This window comes from Gambusia affinis, linkage group LG19 (assembly GCF_019740435.1).
Source record: "Gambusia affinis linkage group LG19, SWU_Gaff_1.0, whole genome shotgun sequence".
Taxonomy (NCBI): domain Eukaryota; kingdom Metazoa; phylum Chordata; class Actinopteri; order Cyprinodontiformes; family Poeciliidae; genus Gambusia; species Gambusia affinis.
This window is the reverse complement of record NC_057886.1, coordinates 12,229,563-12,248,233: the sequence shown is the minus strand read 5'-3', so window position 1 is coordinate 12,248,233 and position 18,671 is coordinate 12,229,563. Positions and strand designations below refer to the sequence as shown.

Here is an 18,671-nt window from a genome sequence, read left to right as displayed (position 1 = left end):
GACGCCACTCTGACCTCTCCTCAATTAGGAGCCAGGGTTTACAGTATGTCTCCTCCCTCACACCCGCTGCAGCAAGAAACCGCCAGGTGAGAATAGGTCTCATAGGGTTTCCACATTTGTGAGAATAAAAATATATGTATGTTGTTTTTATATAGAATTGTTTTTTCAAATTATGTTATTGTCAGTCTGTACTATTATATTTATGCATATAATATATACTAGTAAATGCTATATGTGTTGTCTATTTGGAAGGACCTTTAAATCCACTTAAAAAATATATTTTCAAGGGCTTTTTTCCACCTGCAAATTATGGCCAAAATTAAGAACATCGTGTTCCAAAGTGCTGCATAAATTTAAACCATTAAGACAATTACTTAATAGTTTAAATAAAAGAGATAAAAGTAAAAAAAAGGTTTTTAACAGATGCGGCGTCCTTCTTCTGCTAAAGCATCTACTATTTTTGTTTCCGATTTATTTTATTTTATTTTGTAAGTGGCTTCAAATATCCAAAAATAACGCTGCTTTTAGTTCGCAGAGAATTACAATAGAGTTTTGACTTTGTCGTTTGTATTTTCTGCTGTTTACCCAGTGAGAGCTTTTGGGTTTCATGTAAATCTGTCAGTGCCCTTTTAAAAGGTTCATGTTCTTTTTCATTTTTCAAATGAGGCTCTCCTGGGTTTGTCTGTGTCTCTACTGGTCGAGGCTAACGGCTACTGATACCAAGTCTGGTTCTCTTGCAGTTAAAAGGAAGTGATTCCTCTCCACTGTCACCCTCAGCTTGTTTAGGATGAGTTAATTCATCAGAGTGGATATACAAATGGCCTGATAGGGATATTAAAGATCTGCTGAATGTGACTCTGTTGGACTGAATCAACGTTGGGCTTTTATAGGCTAATGTGATTCTCTTTGAGGTCCAAGCTGCCAATTTTGATTTAGTACACACAATAATAATACATACAACCTCAATTTGCATAAACTTTATTTTTTGTGAACTTTGTTTTAATTCACTGCGACAGACTGGCGACGTGTCCAGGGTGAACCCCGCCTCTCGCCCGGAACGTTAGCTGGGGATAGGCACCAGCAACCCTCCCGACCCCATTAGGGACAAAGGGTGTATAGAAAATGGATGGATGGATATTTTAATTCAACATTAACATATAACATGTAAAAAACTAAATGTCCTGTGGGTTCTTTGATAGAAACAGAAGCTTTGAACCTGACAGAAAATTAAAGGATTGCAAAATTAGTCACATTTAAATTTAAAGCACATAACAATTAGCTAATTTTTACAAAGCTCTAACCAAAATGCATCAAAAACCTGCTGACAGACCAACAAAAAGAAAAATTTTTGATGCATTTATCATACTAAAAAGGAATATGATTTATCAGTATTTGAGCGGCCGTGATGACAGAGAGGTCAAGGGAAGGTGGCTATTGGAATAAACTAAACTGTCCATGAATTAATTTCAGAAGTGCAGATGAAACCAAATTAAACTTCATTCATCCATTTGGTGGTTGTCTGCATGGTGACACAGAACAAAAGTCTGTAAATTTGAAGAGACAAAAGTAGACAACAAAAAGCTTCATAAAACTAGTGTAAGTAGATAAAAATAAATCCAAAAATGAACATGAGTTCCTTTTTGCTGCTCCTCAGTCAATCTAAAAGATTTGCATGTTTTTACTGCAAATAAATAAAGATATGCATTCTTCAATTTGTTTACAGTCAGTAATCTGTGTCCCGGGGTTAAATATGTTGACAGATGGGGCGTCAGGTAAAAACAGACCGAGGTGAGAGGATGACTAAGAGCTGTGCGGCAGCCTCATACCAGGTGACCCTCAAACTGAACAACACACATACACACCACGAGACACACACACACACGCCGTCACGCAGTGGGAGCAGGAAGGAGGTGCACACGCCTCAGAAAACTGGAACACACATTCCCTCATCCTCAGCCTCTCCCTCGCTCTCGCCTGCTGCTCTGTCTCCATGCATCTTTGTCCTTGCACAAAAATAGCAAAAAGATGGGAAAGTCCCATGTGTCCACCTTAGACATACGCTGCAGCTTTTTCCTCTTGTCCACATTTAATTTGAACCTTATTCAGACCTCCTTTCTCAGATTGAACCTCCTCTACACAGCATCCTCAAAATTTGGTTATTGACTGCACCTAAAGTGCCAGGTTCTTCTGATGGAAAAAGAAAGTGAGAGCATAATTAACACAGTACAATATATAAGATTGTACTGTGTTAATTTGAATCAGTTTGAAAATGTATAAAGTTAAAGTTTATATTCATAGATGCGCTTCACACAGTCTATTCAGCTTTATCAGTTCTGTACAAGAGAATGAGGAAATTTACTGAGGTTTGTAGTTATATTAAACAATGAGGTTCAAAGGAGAAGGAATATTTTTGCCAGGTGCTGTATCTATACTGGTAACGACATGTCATAACAAAGGTTTTCTTTAAAGATTATCATAAATTCATCCTATTTAACATTTAGAAATGATTAATAGGTTTGCCTCCTTATTATTGAGCACAGGGGTATCAATAAGAATCCTGCACTAATTTTTTTCCTTGAATACTCAGAAAAGATCTTTACTGTTAAAAGGAAGGGGGCACATCTTTTGATATTCATTTTTTCTAGAGCATGTGAAGCTTCCCACCTGAACACCTTCAAATCATAAAAACTGCCAGATTCCAGTGAGGCTGAAATCCTCCTGCATGCACATCGTGCTCACCTTATGTGGGTCAAGACGGATGTTTCTGACTTCAACCTTTCCCGAAATAGCTGTGGATGTAATCACCACCAAATTCATTAAGCACAGCTGGAGCGGCCCGACGAGTGGAAGTGAGCACGTCTGTGCATAATTCCCCTGGGAGGAGTCTTTGTGTCAAGAAAAAGACAGCTGAGAGCTGCACGTTGCTCTTAAATACACATTAGATGTATTGATCGGCTCACTTAAAGCCTGAGACCGAGTGACACCGTTATAGATTTACACGACCATCGAATGGGGCGGGAATATAGGTCATCTGTTATGTTCTAATTGTGTCCTTTATATAAATCATTGGTGTTAATCTATTATGGATGAAGGTGGGTTCAGCATGCTGTCATCTTCAGAAAAGGCGAATCGGAGTCCGTGCTCAGACTAATGTCAGTCGGAATGTTGGTTAGGTTCTACTAAAAAAAATAAAAATAAAAAAAATTATCAGCAGAATAACTTATACCCTACAGGGCAATGAAGAAGTATTTGTCCCCGCAGACATTTTTCGGTGTTTTATCACATTTAAATGGCTAAAATCAAACTAATTTTACAATCTAAGACAAGTTGAGTCAATTCAAATAATCTTTTTAAGTATTAAAGTTAAAAAGATTTCCAAACCAATCAACCAGGCCGAGGTCTGATTACTGCCAGATCCGTAGAATCAATAAGTAACTTCAATAGAACTTGCCTGACAGCATGAGAAAGCTGCAATATGATAAAAAAATAAAAAATAAATAAAAAAAACACACACACACATCAAGCCCATCCAAATGAAATCATAAAAGAAAAAAAGTGAAAAACATCTCAAAGTCATTTAGAAGACTTTGGGACTCCAGTGAACCACAATTAGAGAAATTATCTACAAATGGAGAAAATAACGGGCAAAGCAGAATTACTCTAAGAGTATGTTGGATGAGATCACGTCATCTAGGAGATCACAAAAACACAGCAGAGTTTGCCTGCCAACATTAAGGTCAGTGGAAGGGATAATGGCATTTATTATTGCAGACCAAATAGGCCACAAAGGTCCATATCACATTGACCAAAATAATCTTGATGGTCCCCAAGTGAAAGGTTTATCATTTTGGTAGGTGTGTCCCATTACATCTGGGTTAATCGTAAACAGCATTTGAAAAAAAAGAACGTGAACAGTGAGTATAGAGACAGTAGTGCTATAGTCTGGGCTTGTTTTGTTGCGCCAAGACTTGGATAACAACCTGGTGTATTTGAAGGAGACACAAATTTATCTCTTAAAGAACTCATGACCTTTAGCTCAGGGTCACTTTGGGTCATGAACTTAAATATAGCATCCATGTTTGAAAAACCTCCAATTTGGCTGAACTAAAACAATTCTAAAGCAGGGAACATAAAAAGCCAGGTTTTATTTTAATAAATTATCACAGGTGTCAAACTCCAGGCCTTAAGATCTGGTGTCCTGCAGTTTTTAGATGTGCCACAGGTACAAAACACTGGAGTGAAATGGCTTAATTACCTTCTCTTTGTGTGGATAAGTTCTCCAGAGCCCTGCTAATGACCTAATTATTCTATTAAGGTGTGGTGCAGCAGAGGCACATCTAAAAGTTGCAGGACACCAGCCCTTGACACCCCTGACCTGAATGCATCTCTTTTTATGTTTGTCAAAAATTTACATTTCTTTTAAGATCTGAAAATTAAATGTGGCAAAAAAAAAAAAAAAGAAAAATCAGGAGAATTTCATAAGGGAGCAAAAATCGCAGCACTGTTAGCATCTAAAAATACAATCCTTCAGGAAAAGGTTTGTCAGGCTGTGACAGGCTGAGAGGCAACTTGTCATATTTCTACTATGCCACTTTGAGCCATTTTGGAAACAAAAAAGTAAAGTGCTCTTTTATCATTTTTATACTGTGATATTAATTTTGCACGCAACACATGCACAAGTTTTTTTTTTTAATTTTGTATATTTGTTTATTTTTGACAGATTTCCTCAAAATGTGTTTAAAATCGGCCTCCTGTGAGACTGCTCTTTCCGGGGCCTCCAACAACTGCTCTTTTGCCTTTGTGTTTTTAAAACAGAGATTACGAGGGAACAGAATGTGTCATCACATTACACGGCATTGTGTCTCAGCAAAAACACACAGGCAGCTCCCTGACAATTAACTACCCACTCTCGGCTGAGTAATGCCGCCGAGCCTCCAAAGAGACCCCTTTTTAATGTCACCAGATGACACTGCGTTACACAAGCGCAACACTGTGACTTGGTCTGCTAAGACAGTCTGCTGAAAGAAAAATATTGCACTTTCAATGGTCAGCGCCGAAGCGATTCAAGGATGAACTGGTTTCAAAATGAGCTCACAATGCATCTGCTGAGGGGTTTCTTTTGTGCCTGGGTGGGATCTGCAAGTGCTGCAGGTCTGCCTCGTTCAGGGCTTGATTGTCGTTGTCTTAAGGGAGCACAATACATCCACCCAGACAGGCTAACAATAGCATTGTCACAGCTATTGAGGAGCATTTTGTTTGTGTAAATGGAAGCTGAGGATGTGATGCCACGCTTCCATGTTGGATCATCATTTGGGGATTACTCGGTGGAAGCGGTCCTTAAAGGAGGAGTGTTTGCCTGGGGCTGTTGCTGGCAAATATTTGGCAGAGTGAGGGCCGGGGAATGTCACCATGGTAACAATGGCACACTGCAGTGGCAAATCTGGCAAAAGGAAAGTTAACAGTAGCGACTGATGATGGGAAAATATTATGCAGTTTGTCACAAACATCAACATTTAGAATTCTGATGGACAAAGACAATAAATGATTAAGAGACAGACAAGCACAATGCTTTTAAAGTGTTGCTTAAAACCTTTCAAATTACCCCTTAGTTTATTTATATGTTCCTCTACTTCCTTGTATTTATTTAAAAGATAGAAACTGTTTTTTAAGTTTTACTTTAGATTTTGTTTTGGGTTTCTTTTAGCAATTTTCTTCTTCTTCTATGCGACCATGACATCATCGTGCAATTTGAGGTTGGAATTGAAGTTGCTAAGAAATAAACCTTTAAAAAACAAGAAAACGGCAAAGAATGAAGACCAAACACAATACTTGATAAATACATTATGGCTTTATTGATTACCTACTTTAGGAGAGCTGTTTATTTTTGTTCATTTTAATAATTATATATTGTAGCTACGTATACTACAAATTTAGTTTCTTCAACAATTTCAATATTAAGTGCAAAGGCTCTCAAAATGCACACACAAATTGCAAGTGAGTATAACATGCAACTAATACGTTGAAGCACTTTTTGGTTAAATTTTAGCACTCAGTCTTCTTGAGTTCACACTTGGTTTTAATTATAGAGAATCAGATGAACTTGAATAAACTTCAGCCATCCTTTTTTAAATGCCATTTACATTTACATTACATTCCATTTTGCTACAGTAGTATGTTGCAGAGCAGTTACAAAGGATCAAAATTATCCCATAAAACAAATGTATTAGTCAAGAGGAGAGTGCAAAATTATTCCACAGCATTATGGACAATTTTATTAATCAGTATCAAGTTTCAAGCTCCACAAGAACGTCTTGATGGGAAGAACTTCAACTTTTAGAACTAATTGTGACAAAAACTCTGTGGGGTTGCCCAAAGAACGGTGCAGGCAAAACAAGTCTTCACAATCTGATACATCCTAAGATATAAAATCTTTTGTTTTTCTTTATATTTTTTTTTACAAACAGTTTATCTCACAGTCAAACTACACAGAAAAATATCACATTATGGCATCTGTGTTTAACAACTCAGCAGAGCCACAGGCTAATTGCCCCTACATACAATTGATACAGTAATTCATGCAAAAGTGGCCTTGCTCAAGTATTGAATGTACAGCCTGACATTCATTAATTAAAATAAATGTTCCTATTGAAGTAATAGATTTTTTTAACTAGCAGTATATTGTAAGAAACAAAGATTGCATGTATAAATACTTGACATTTATGACTGTATAATCAATATCTGTAACAGAAGATTTTCACTTTTTACATGAAATTACTTAAATAAGCAAGTAAAATATTAATAAATCTGGATGAAATACTCACAGTGGAGCTTGCCGTAAATGTGGAGGCTAGTAAGCATGGCCAATAATGGCATATAATTTTCCTGTATCTTTTATTTTGGCTGTTTATCCACCATTATCATAGCTTGTATGTGCTGTGTGGGGGTTGGGTGTGAGCAGTACTTACACAAGCACGACTGACACTGCTAAGACTCTCCTCCTGCCTCTGACTTGTTGTTTCTGAGTAAAAAATGTGTTTTCTGAAGATGGTAAGAGGATCAGAGAGATGGTTTTCTTCTTAGATGATCAGTTTTATATTGCAATGTCTGGGCATAGTAACAGTTTTAATAAATATGTGAAAAACATATTTATATATAAGTAGCCTACTGTAGCTTTAACTGAGTGAAGATGCAATATAATTAAGAGAGATGAAGACCACCACAGGGTAACCAAGGGGAGTGGAATAGATCTCATAAAACACAACCTGACACAGCCCAGATGAACTGTTGCCATGATAACAAAATGGAAATGGCCCACTTTGTTGCTACAGTACCCAAGCAAGGAGTAAAAGGAAAGGAAAGGCTGAGGGACTGAAAGTGGGGAGAAAAGAGGAGAGGGGGGGGACATGCTAGAAAGACACATTTACTGAGGAGAACCCGACTTACACCAATTTATACCAGTTAGACGGTTAAATTTACTTCTCTATTTTGAGGAGGAAGAAGGCTGTTGATTTTACTCAATACTGAAAGAGTACCTGGCAAGACTTAAGAGGTATTTTTATATCTTTTTTTGTTCACACTGAGGCATTGAAAACACTGGGATAATAGATTTTAGCTACTTGAATGCTGAGACAATGGTTTTGTTTTTGTTAATTCCTAACTAATTCTGAATCAACTTACCGTCAGAAAAAAGATAATATTTATGTTAAATCATATCTCCATGAAAAAGGCCCCACTCATTAAGACATCTTTACGCTTGTTTTAGAGCACAGCAAATCACTACAACAGCCCAAGTGAGCGCCAGCTCCTAATGTAGTTAGACGTTGATTGTTTGGGACTACCTCTCAGGAGTTGCTCTCGCCCTGTTTCAACTGTTTCTGTTCTTTGATTGGTTAATGAGGTGCACTGAGTGATTGGCTCCACACCTACGCTGCCATTAAGGTTCGGTGACAGTTTTCACCACAGACACGTCAGCACACATGCAAGCTAATATCGCCCACAGCGTTGATAAATGCCCCGAGTTGAAATAGAGTAAACTACACGTCATTGCACATCTGTGCAAGTGATAACTACACAATAATTAACACCTAATGATGAGCAGATAAAGGCACTGGATTGGAAACAAGAGTAGGTATGTGAATGGTTTTCAGACAACGCAACAAAAACTAGGTCTGATTGTAGCACCAGAGGTGTCTCCATGGAAGCACAGAGCTGCATGGAGACAGAAAACAATAGAAGGAAGGAAAAGGACTGGTCTCCAATCATTAAATTATCTATGCTTGTCCAATGCCCTTTAGTAAATCTACTTGTGTTAACTGCATCAGTTAAAAAGGATTCATATTTTGCCATATTACAACTGCAATCCTCAGAAATTTTATTAGAGTTGTACCTAGTTTTCTGTTTTGACCAATTCAAATATGAAAAATGCGGTATGTATTTGTATTAAACCTCTTTGATAACCCTGATTAATATTCGGTAAAAACAACTCTCATCTATGTTTGTTGGCAATCAAACTCCTCCTGTTTGTAGTTTAGTCTGTGCATCTAAGGGCATAGTCACACCTGACACATTTAGTCCTCCCTAAACTGATCAGAGTTTTGAATTGTTTACAAATTATAGTTTGTTTGCAAAAAAGCACAGTGTGAAAGTAAACGGCACCAAACAAAGTAAATAAAGTCTGATTTTGGTCCGAACTAAACAAGCAGATCTAAGGACTGGTGTGAGCACACCATAACTATCATCCATCATTAACAAATCAAATAGTTTGACACACCGCCTAACTAACAGAGACATGTATAACAGAAAACTAATACTCCACATCTCTTTGAATCTCCCTATTAACCCCCCAAACTCCCACCCCACCCACACTGCAAGCCTGATTCAAAATTATTGTCTGACTTCATTGCACCAAATTTAATATGTACTGAAGTCACATTTAACTGGCCAGACAAACTACTGTATAAACCAGTTTCATTCAGTTATCCTCTCACTGCTCTCAGTAGTCACACTGTTTGCTTCATCTCTGCCAAAGCTTGGCATCAAGAAGCCAAAATGTGTAAAAGCCCATTTTTGACATCATAATCTCTTTAACTTCACACTTCCACCCATACAACTGCAAAATCCTCCAGTGTTTAGTCTCTCACCTATGCCTTCACATTTCCCTGCTTCTTTCCAGTCTTTATACTATTACTCCTTCGTCCTTTGCTTCCTCCAACTGCCTCTCTCACCACCGTCTCTTGACTTTCTTTCTTGTGTCCAGACACGGGACTCTCCTCGCAGCAATGGGTTCTCAACTCTCCAGATGGCACAGTCATTTTCCACAGAAACTCAACTTCAAAGACTGGGAAGGAGCAGGAGGAGGCAAGGGGGAAGGAGCCAAGCATCCGCCATGCTGACAAGTGATCTAACTCTGAGACACAGACATTCAATCTCTTTGAGTGACCTGACATAAAGTAGAGGATGTATACTTTTCATACATGCTGATATAATCCTAGCTGCTTTGGAACAATAATAATGATCAAAATGTCTCAGATTTTAAATTAGGTGTCCGAATGGGTAATGGTTTTTACTAGCAAAACTGTTATTTTTTATTTTTAAACAGTGCTAAATTGAGCAAGATGGAAAGACAACCTCTCTTTTATAGCTATACTATTATTTTATTTTTGCGAACAACATACATAAACATATTTATTAACCATAAAGCTAAAAACATTAGAATAAAGAAACACAGTAGAACATAAAATAGAATCTGAGTCAGTCACATTTGACATGACAGTCAAATTATCAAATTAAATTATGCTAAGAATATCCATCTATGCACCATAAGGACATGCAAATACAACAGAAAGTCCACAAGATTCATATTCAGTACATTTTACTGCAAACAATCACCAAAAATAAAACAAATCTATTTAAAAACATAAAAATTTAGGACTTTACCCAAAAACATGACTTCTTTAGATATTTAATGTAATATAGACTTTAAAAATTAATATAATATTTGTAATACCCTGTTACAATGTGTTGTTGGATAATTAAGCATGATTTTGCAAAATTATCAAATTAGAAAATCTAAAAGAAATCCAGCTCCCCTCGGACTGTTTTAGGAAGAAATAAGAGGACCCAGAAAAAGTATTCAATGGGATTCCATGGTGAAATCAAAGTTAAGCAGATGAAATAAAAATTGGCTATTAAACCATGTGGGGGGAAAAAAACTATTATCTTCAACTTTCAGCAAAAAAAAAAAAAAATCTTTTTTGACACAATAACTGCATGAGTCACAAAAACAAGTTTGAATGAAAAACACACAAGACTGAAAATAGAAACTAAAAAGCACTTGTGGGTGCAGCATGAAGGAATAGTGGTGACGTCTAAATAATATTAGTTTGTAGTATATAACTCAGCATGTCCAGATGACAGGATGTGTCACTGATGCTGATTCTCCACAGCAGATCATCCCACAGCCAAAAAGTGACTGTATTCCAAGGTCCTGTACAATATGAATACATATTCCAGATAATAGAAAAACTGCAAGAGCTCTGTCCTCCACCCCCACAATTCCCTTTGTTAATAATTATAATAAAAAAAACATTCCTACAACTTAATTCTACTTAAACATTGATCTGGAACTCATAACTGAACAGTAGAAGTGATGTTAAGCTTTCAATGCACAGCAGGAAACCAGAGGCAGAATGTCTTCCTACAAAACTCTTAAATAATCTGCATAGGAGCCGAGTCTCGCACATTGTCACCCACTACAACATGGTCCCTAGAATCACTATAACAACCGATGCTGCTGAATCATAAGTATTTAACTTTACATTGTTCCATATAAGACTTTGTTGCAATATAAGTCAACTAGTTTCAGTAAGCATTAACATAGAGTCAGACATAAAGATTTGCAGGTGCATCTAAAAAGAAATAAATTTTACCAAAAGCAAAATGTATTTCACTAACTCAACTCAAAAAAGTGGAACAATATCATATACGGTACAAACCTAGAGATGCTCCCTGTTCAACAAGAGTTGCACCCAAAAATATTCATAGAAAGTTGAGAAGAAGGAAAAGCTGCAGTTGAAAATGGTACTTGAACAACAGAGATGAATGACGCCTTTAGAAGATTTTAAATCAAAACCAGTTTGAGAGAACCACCACACACACTCCCAAACCAGACACAATTGTTAGACGTGTCTTATTTGGGCTAACAAGAACTGGGTTGTCACTCAGTGATCCAAAACCCTCTTTTCAGATGTAAAGTAAAGTAAATTTTGGATTTCCTTTTGAAATTAATGTCCCAGACTTTGGAGGAAGAGCGGAGAGGTACATAATTCAAGCTGCTTGAGGTATTGTGTGAAATTTTCACAGTCAATGATAATTTGATGAGGGAAGCTGGTGTTGGTTCAAGTTTTATTTTTAAGACCAAAGTCCATGCATTGGCCTGCCACTTTGCATTGACATAGTAATTCATGCAAAAGAATCCCTAAACAAATATTGAGACCATATAATATCCAGTACATGTACGTACTTTTCAGTAGGCTGCCATTTATGTATCAAAAAAGGCAGGATTAACAGAAATTAACACAAGTTTAAGTTTTGAACTGAAATACTGCAATAAATTATTTTTGATGATATTTCAATTTAATGAGATACACAAAGAAACAAATTTCTCAACGGTGTATTCTAATACTCTATAACAACATTGTCTCTTGCCTCTAAATGGTTTTGCGAGTTTGCCAACAAATACAGAACTTGTTATGGCAGATTATAAAATATCAGGCACTTACTATGTGTTTTTCCTACAAATGATCTTTTATGCATGCAGTCTATAAGAACAAAAAAAACTTCAAAAGCTCAAGATACATCAGGGTTCAATGGAGTTACTTTTGCATGAACACTTCTTTAACACCAACCTTTGAAACATCAAGGAAGGCTTTGAATATATTGTCACAACATATTGTTGAACCATAAAAATTAAACAAGAAGATCTGTCTGGAAGAAAGAAATTGTGCAGTGGTAAAGCAATGACTTCTTGCTGCAATATGATTGTGCAATGCAATAGAAGACTGGTTGCTTTGTTGCAAATATAACTGGACAGATATCTGGGAACATGTGGCAAGTAAAGGATAAAATCTATCATCTATTGAGTGAAAAGCCTTTCTGCCAGTCAACGTATCAAATTATTGTATGCTTATGGCATCAGCATGAGGTCATGTGTAATGTTTACAGTTCTCACAATGAGTCAGAGGGTGGCGGTGCTCAGCTGCCACACCTCTGAACAATAAACACTAATTGCTCAATGACCTGCAGCTGGAAGTGGCCATTACCAGCAACAAATTGGGGAGCATAAATAAAATGTAGACAGAAAGTTGTAAGCTACAAGACAGTGAGTCCTCTCAAGTCCAATTCCAGTCTGCGTGTTGCCAGCACCTGTGAAGTCTTTAGTGCTGTTCTCAATCAGAAGTCATGGCTCTTGGACTCCTTTTGTGGTATATTTCTTTACCAATTATGTTCAGTGTTTGTATCAGTGACAATTTGCTTAGCTTACTGTTTTCCTGTTGCAGGGTTCCCTGGATTTCTTTGCTGTTGGACAGCAGTAGCCTTTATTGAAGGGCAAGGTAAGCCTTTACTCAACCTTGTTAAAACTTTTACATGTACAATGTATTACATTTTGTGTGTGTATGTGTATTTATATATATATATTTATTTATTTCAGGGACCATATACCGCTAAACTCATGACAAGATAAACCTTGTGGATGTAAATGACTTCTCAGACTCTCTGTCCTTGGATGAAGGGGAAGGAGAGCTGTTGAGTAACGAGCTGTCCAGAATTGTAAACGAAGAATACAAGAAATCTCCAGCAGCACAGACCTTGAAATTTTCAGTCAACCAAAATATGGTTGTGAGACCACATGCTACTGTGGAGAGAAGTGTTCATGGCACTTCTAGACAATGGGAGTCAAATGTCTTTGAGCCAATCGCATTTCCTCTGCAATCTGGCAGGTAGATCAAACTCAGCCCATCCTTGATTATTAAGCTGTCAACACATCTAGCTGTCCATGAAATCAGAAAGCCTGCCCCTCCCAGCCTTAGTGAGACTACAACTTCTGAGTCTTTGCAGCATCTGCCTCCTAGCAGAGAAGGAGTGGGTGAACCGGTAACTGGTTCTACTCACCAAGAGGCGGACTCTAATGATATAGGTCCTGGATTTCTACGTACTGCTTCTTCCTACCAGGGTTCAAATATGGTAGAGGTTTTACCTAGCTATATTCCCAGTCAAAGAAAACCATCTCAGCAATGTGAACCTGAAATTTCCAAACCTCAAAGTTTAGCTTGGAGTACACCAGAGTGGTTTGGCCATGGTAATTAAATTGATATTTCACTTAACTCAGCTCTCCCAAACTGGCTTGGCTTTCCTCATACTGATGCCTGGTTTCCAAAACCGTACGTCGCTCCAGCCCAACTTCACATACAACTATATGGCTCCTAGAGTTGGATCTCTCCCAAAAGCCCCTGAGCCACCCAGACCTCTGACACATCGTAAAAGCTTCATCATTCAGTCCAAGAATGGCTACCAGTGCCAAAAGCTTCTTGAATCCAAAACTACCTACACACCAGACTACAAGGTGGCAAAGGGGAAATATGGCAAGAGTATGAAGGTCTTGAGGGGAACGGTGCAGAAAGACTGCTCTTGCAAAATCTAAGTGCCAAGGTATGTCTTGTGTTCTAGTGTTGCTGTAACTGTACAGCATTTCACAAGTGAACTAATGTCTACTTTTTCTCTCCAGACTGGCCTGCCTTTGAGAAGTCTTCATTTGTAGGGGAAAAATAAAACTTTTAGCAAGTTCAGTCTCCTTTCATGAACCTATCAATGGCACAGAGGGACTATTTAAAAACCCACGAACAGGAAAATTTTGCAAAAATGCCCTACCTTGGCATTGGAATCCTTGTTTCCCAAATCCCCTGCAACGAGACAAAATAAGGTTGTGGAAGATGAACAACGCTTTAAGATGAACTCTTACACTGGCTAAACCAAAATGATAAGCTTTAAATTCACAGACGTCTGACTATGTAGTGACTCGTATTTAAAAAAAACAACTCACCATATGAAATCTGTGCAGTGGCTGCAGAACGTTGGTTGCTTGAAAAATCTCGCAGTAAACTTGTGGTTCTTCACTTCATGCACATTTTTCTGTCTCAAGGCTCCTTTACGGGCAAATCTGTTCCCAACCCCCGCCGAGTCATTGTAATGTAGAAGATGCTCAGCCATTGCGGGGGAGTGAATAAAGTTTAAAAAGCCACAACTTTACTAGTACCGACTGCTGTCGGTGATGCTCCTGACGTGTGGCGCTCTCCTCTGACTGCGCTTCAGCTGAGCGCTCCCTTTCATTCAAAGTGACGCTGGAGAGGAGCAGCCTGCGTTTACGTAGCTTGCGTGAGAATATTTCACGTTCACTCATGAAAACGCATGCACTTTACTTAAACTTGAAAGCCACATCAATGGAGCTTTTGCCTATTGTAATGGGAGGAAAGACTCAATGTAAAGTAGTGACATCCGGATGGGTACATTAATTAAGGTCTGCATAATACAAAAGCCTTTAATGTTTTTCAGCAAGTTGGTGTTAAAATGCACCACGTGTTCATAAATTCGGTTTATTCTTGCAGTGTACATTTTTGTTTTTCAGACTTTAACTCAGCTCAATTTGCCATTTTCCTGACGAAACTATACACTTTAAAATAACTAGAAATCAATTCGGAAGGACCTTTAGGAATTAAAATACGAGTAGCTCTTAAAGGCGTCGCCTCCCCATATCAGAACTGATTTAACCTACAGTTGTTGTGCGCCTTCGTGTGGACATGATACAAAACTACAGCTTCAAAATAAAGTGTACATTAATTGGATTCATTTAAAAAAAATAAAATGTACTTAAGTCAATTCAAGACGTAAGCAGAGTATGGGCATTGTTATGATACGGTGAGTTTACGTGTGGGATTGATAAGTATTTTTTGAATTAAATGCAACTAAAAAGCCTGAAGCTTTCTTTCACATCTTCTATGAATTATCATGTCATTCAACCATATTGGGTTTACATTTTTAAATCAAATTACTTGATTTTTTTTGTAAATTTCTCTTCCATCATTGTGACTGGTATTCATTTTTGTTGGCATTTGGTAACAAAAAATAAAATAAAAAATTGTAACTGAAATGGCTTGATGGAAGTGTCACCAATAACAGCGAGAGAAATTGGTAGAAACAGTAGGACATTTTTAAATGGTGTTAAACAATCACACTAACTGCTCTATGAGTGGTCTTTGTAGGAATCAAAGGGTATATTAAGCAGAGCAGCAGAGGTTATTCTGGAGTCTTTCTCTGCTTGCATTGTCTAGCATCTGAGAAGCAAGCGAAGCTGCTTTTCGGTCAAAAGCCATGGCTTCTAAACCTTTGTGGTATATTTTGTTGCTGTGGATATTTGAGTTCTTGTTTGTAATTGTGAACATAAGGGATCTTTAATGTGTGTTTGTTTGCCACAAAAGAATTTCTTTACTTTTCAACTTCTCAATTCCTCTGTTTGGTCAGCTACAACAGGTGTGTAGGTGGAAAGATTTCTATATTGCTTTGACATCACTACTTGTCTTTTTGCGGGAGGTCACTTTTGCCTCTATTCAAATTGAACAGTTTACCACCAGGCCTTAGAAGTCGTTGACTCATAGTGTCATTGGCTAGTGGATGACTGGAGCCTCATGAACAATGTAAACACTAGCAATTTATCAAAATATGAAGTAGATATCCTCGGTATGGAAAAATGCACAATTTACAAGTTATTGTATTTTAATTACTTTAATCTTCAACCAATCAAATTCCAGTTCTTATCACTGCACTTACTATAAAAAACTTGGACTTAAGCCCGGCCTCCTCTTTAGCAGGAACAAAATATGGCTGACACAAAAGACACATCCATAAGGTAGCAAACATTTCAACCACGCAGAATATTAATTTTCACACGCTAGAACTAAAAAAGTTTAAAAGGTTTCTGCCACTCTGCTTAAAGATATCCTGATTATCTCAATAAATAAACTTATTGAGATACAATATGATAGTTTCTCATTATATTGAGATAACCATCTCATGATGATTTATTTTTTTTATCAGAGTGTTGGAAACGGGGTTCCATATCTTATGTACTAAACATGGTCTGCTAACTTTAAATCTGAACTAACAAAAGCTAAAGGAAAAATTAGTCAGACATTACACTGCTGCAAAACGGGGACCTCTGTTGGAAAGAGGGAGAAATTGTCTCCGCGGAAACGGATGTGTCGTAAAGTGAGGTTGGGAGTTTGAAGCCGTTTGAGCGGCGAAAATTGCATTCAAGTTAATCTCCCTTTAAAGTAAGAGGTTATGTTTTCGTACACGTTGTAGTACGTTTCAAAACCTAAATGGGTTACCATAGAAAGCGAGAGGCTAATCGTTACAATAAGGAGCGAAGACTAGCAAGGGTGCTAGGCTTTTGCTCGGCTAACATTAAAGCTAATACCTCTAAACAGATCATAGTTGCGCATACTGTAGTGAGTTGTCATGGCAACACAATACGTTCCCATGTCTCACACGCAGACCGTTTGCTTTGGAGATAAGTAAATTGCCACACCCGAGCTTCAGGTGGATGTTTATCGTGGAGACAGGTTTTCAACAGGGATGTGAATCTGTCTTAACGTTCTTTAATTTCGTATTCTGGTCACTCAAAATAATCCTTTCAGGTCACTATGAGCAAACAAGAAGAGTTGTGGGAGAAGCTAGACTCCGAGTTTGACCACATTCTGCTAGACATGAAACCGTATGTTCTCAAGCATCCCAGCAAAACAGGTGAGATTTCATCACAGCAGCACGAATTGAGATGCAACAGAAGAAAGCACATCATAGTGCACTCACAGTGTCTGGTAAAAATATTTATACACATTTTGTCACATAACGGCTACAAGGGGATCTTTTTTTTTTTATCAGAGAAGCTCTCTACAGGATTAGGGTAACTCTGGAAGAGTTGTGGAGATCTACACAGACCCATAGATGGCAGAATCAGTTGACAGGACTACTGTTAGTCACAGACTCTTTCCAAATCCAAATATTTAGATCACATTCATGTCTGACTTGAAAATTAATAACTGTTAAACTTGAAAACACAGACATAACATGACCTACAAGTAGACTGTGAAGCGATGTAGCATTTATATGTTATAAAATGTTTACGTTTTTGTTACTGGGATATGTAAGAGGAAGTGCACTCCAGATGCAAATAACTGGGATCTCGACCTTTTCTGTTATACTTTTTTAGCATATAGTTCGAAAGCAGTTACAGATTTTAAATGTCCTTTTTCTCATTTCATGACAGAGCGTCAGTATTGTGCCATATGGATTAAGAAGCTGTGTGACCTGACAACATGTGGTTTGGGTGTGATGGATCGAAAGAACCGCAACATGTATGCCCATTTGCTGCTTTCTATGCTCAAAAGGGGCATCCTGGAGGGCCCGTTTACTGCCAAACCAGAACCTGGAAAGCTCAAGACACTTCCTACCTACATGGTATGAAACATGGTCTGCTCTTGACTTGTTTTTTTTTTTTTTTTTGTGATTTAAAATGTTTTAACCATCGAAATTGATTGCATCCGCACATTTCCAGTTAATCTAGTACTCTGCTGTCTAATCTAAATTTTTAGTCCATTTATTTTGATGAACCTCTGAATGGTCGATCGGCTGAGCAGAGCAACAGAGGTCTTCCTGACTGGGTCACAGGAGAGCTGAGTGGTTGCGCTGATGAAAGTTTGGCCATGGATCTTCTGAAGGACCGATCCAGTTCTACACCAATTACTGCTCATCACAGGTGGGTCACAACTATAATTACGTATATTTGTAGTTTTTTGTGTACAGACCTCTTGTCTTGATAAAAATACTATTAAAACAAAATGTAAATAAATCTGCTTGCAGAATATCCATGGAGGTGCTCCATGATGAGTTTACAATTTAAAGTTAAATACCAAAGCAAATATTATGGCATTCCGCAGCAGAGTCTGACTTTTCTCAGCTTCTTTCAAACTGTGACGTGCAAAGAGTCTTAATTTGGTTTTGAATAAATGTCTTGGTTCTGACATTTTCACTCTGTTAAATTGTGATAATCAAATCAGAAGCAATCATGGGAATCATCGTGTTGCCTGAGAACAAAAGTGTCAGGTGTGAAACCATCCCTTTATATGTCAGTTAGAAGCTAACTGCTCTTTACATGAGCCACACTGCCAGTCTGTTGGCCTGCATGTTGTTGTTTGTCCTCTCCGGTTATTTATTTATTTACTCAAGCATTGCCTTGTATCAAATACAATTTCAAATACAATTGTAGCTGGGGATCTATTGGTTTTACAACAGAAAATAAAAATAACATATTATTTGCTGGGGAAATGTTCTTAAGGAGCTCCATATTAGTTCAGTTTTGTCTCATGGGTGTGACATAACAATGTACAGTAATGTATTTTTTGTGACATCCTTTCTTTGTACATATACATGATTGGAAAGCTAACATTGTTGAGTTTCGAATGATGTATTGGAATGTAGAATCAATAAACGCTTTTATCAAACCACTTGGAAAATCTAAAATAATGGTTAACTCACCATGTGAAGCCTTATATTATTGACAG

The 18,671-nt window shown here is 37.6% G+C and overlaps 2 protein-coding genes and 1 long non-coding RNA gene across 7 annotated transcripts in view; 2 read left to right on the top strand and 1 right to left on the bottom strand.

The window, feature by feature from the left end:
• prkcab (protein kinase C, alpha, b) overlaps positions 1-15,762 on the bottom strand; it is a 102,649-nt gene extending 86,887 nt beyond the window's left edge. The window contains exons 1-2 of one of the 2 annotated variants that reach the window (XM_044101377.1): positions 14,099-15,762; positions 13,927-13,958 (exon numbers count right to left, since the gene is read on the bottom strand). In XM_044101377.1, coding sequence (XP_043957312.1) covers positions 13,927-13,958; positions 14,099-14,265 — 199 coding nt within the window. In that variant the 5' untranslated portion in view covers positions 14,266-15,762. The remainder of the gene's footprint in view (positions 1-13,926; positions 13,959-14,098) is intronic. The other variant, XM_044101378.1, reaches the window with a different exon arrangement.
• LOC122822577 lies at positions 12,238-13,844 on the top strand. The gene is made up of 4 exons (XR_006369165.1): positions 12,238-12,482; positions 12,558-12,611; positions 12,710-13,707; positions 13,784-13,844. It is a non-coding gene; the product is annotated as an uncharacterized LOC122822577 (long non-coding RNA).
• A 507-nt stretch (positions 15,763-16,269) lies between the features above and the next one.
• Positions 16,270-18,671, top strand: part of cep112 (centrosomal protein 112) — a 107,693-nt gene continuing 105,291 nt past the window's right edge. Inside the window, exons 1-4 of one of the 4 annotated variants that reach the window (XM_044099957.1) lie at positions 16,270-16,366; positions 16,749-16,854; positions 17,378-17,568; positions 17,703-17,866. In XM_044099957.1, the coding sequence (XP_043955892.1) occupies positions 16,755-16,854; positions 17,378-17,568; positions 17,703-17,866 (455 nt within the window). In that variant the 5' untranslated portion in view covers positions 16,270-16,366; positions 16,749-16,754. Of the gene's footprint in view, positions 16,383-16,558; positions 16,855-17,377; positions 17,569-17,702; positions 17,867-18,671 lie in introns of those variants that run through there. The other 3 variants (XM_044099956.1, XM_044099958.1, XM_044099959.1) reach the window with 3 other exon arrangements.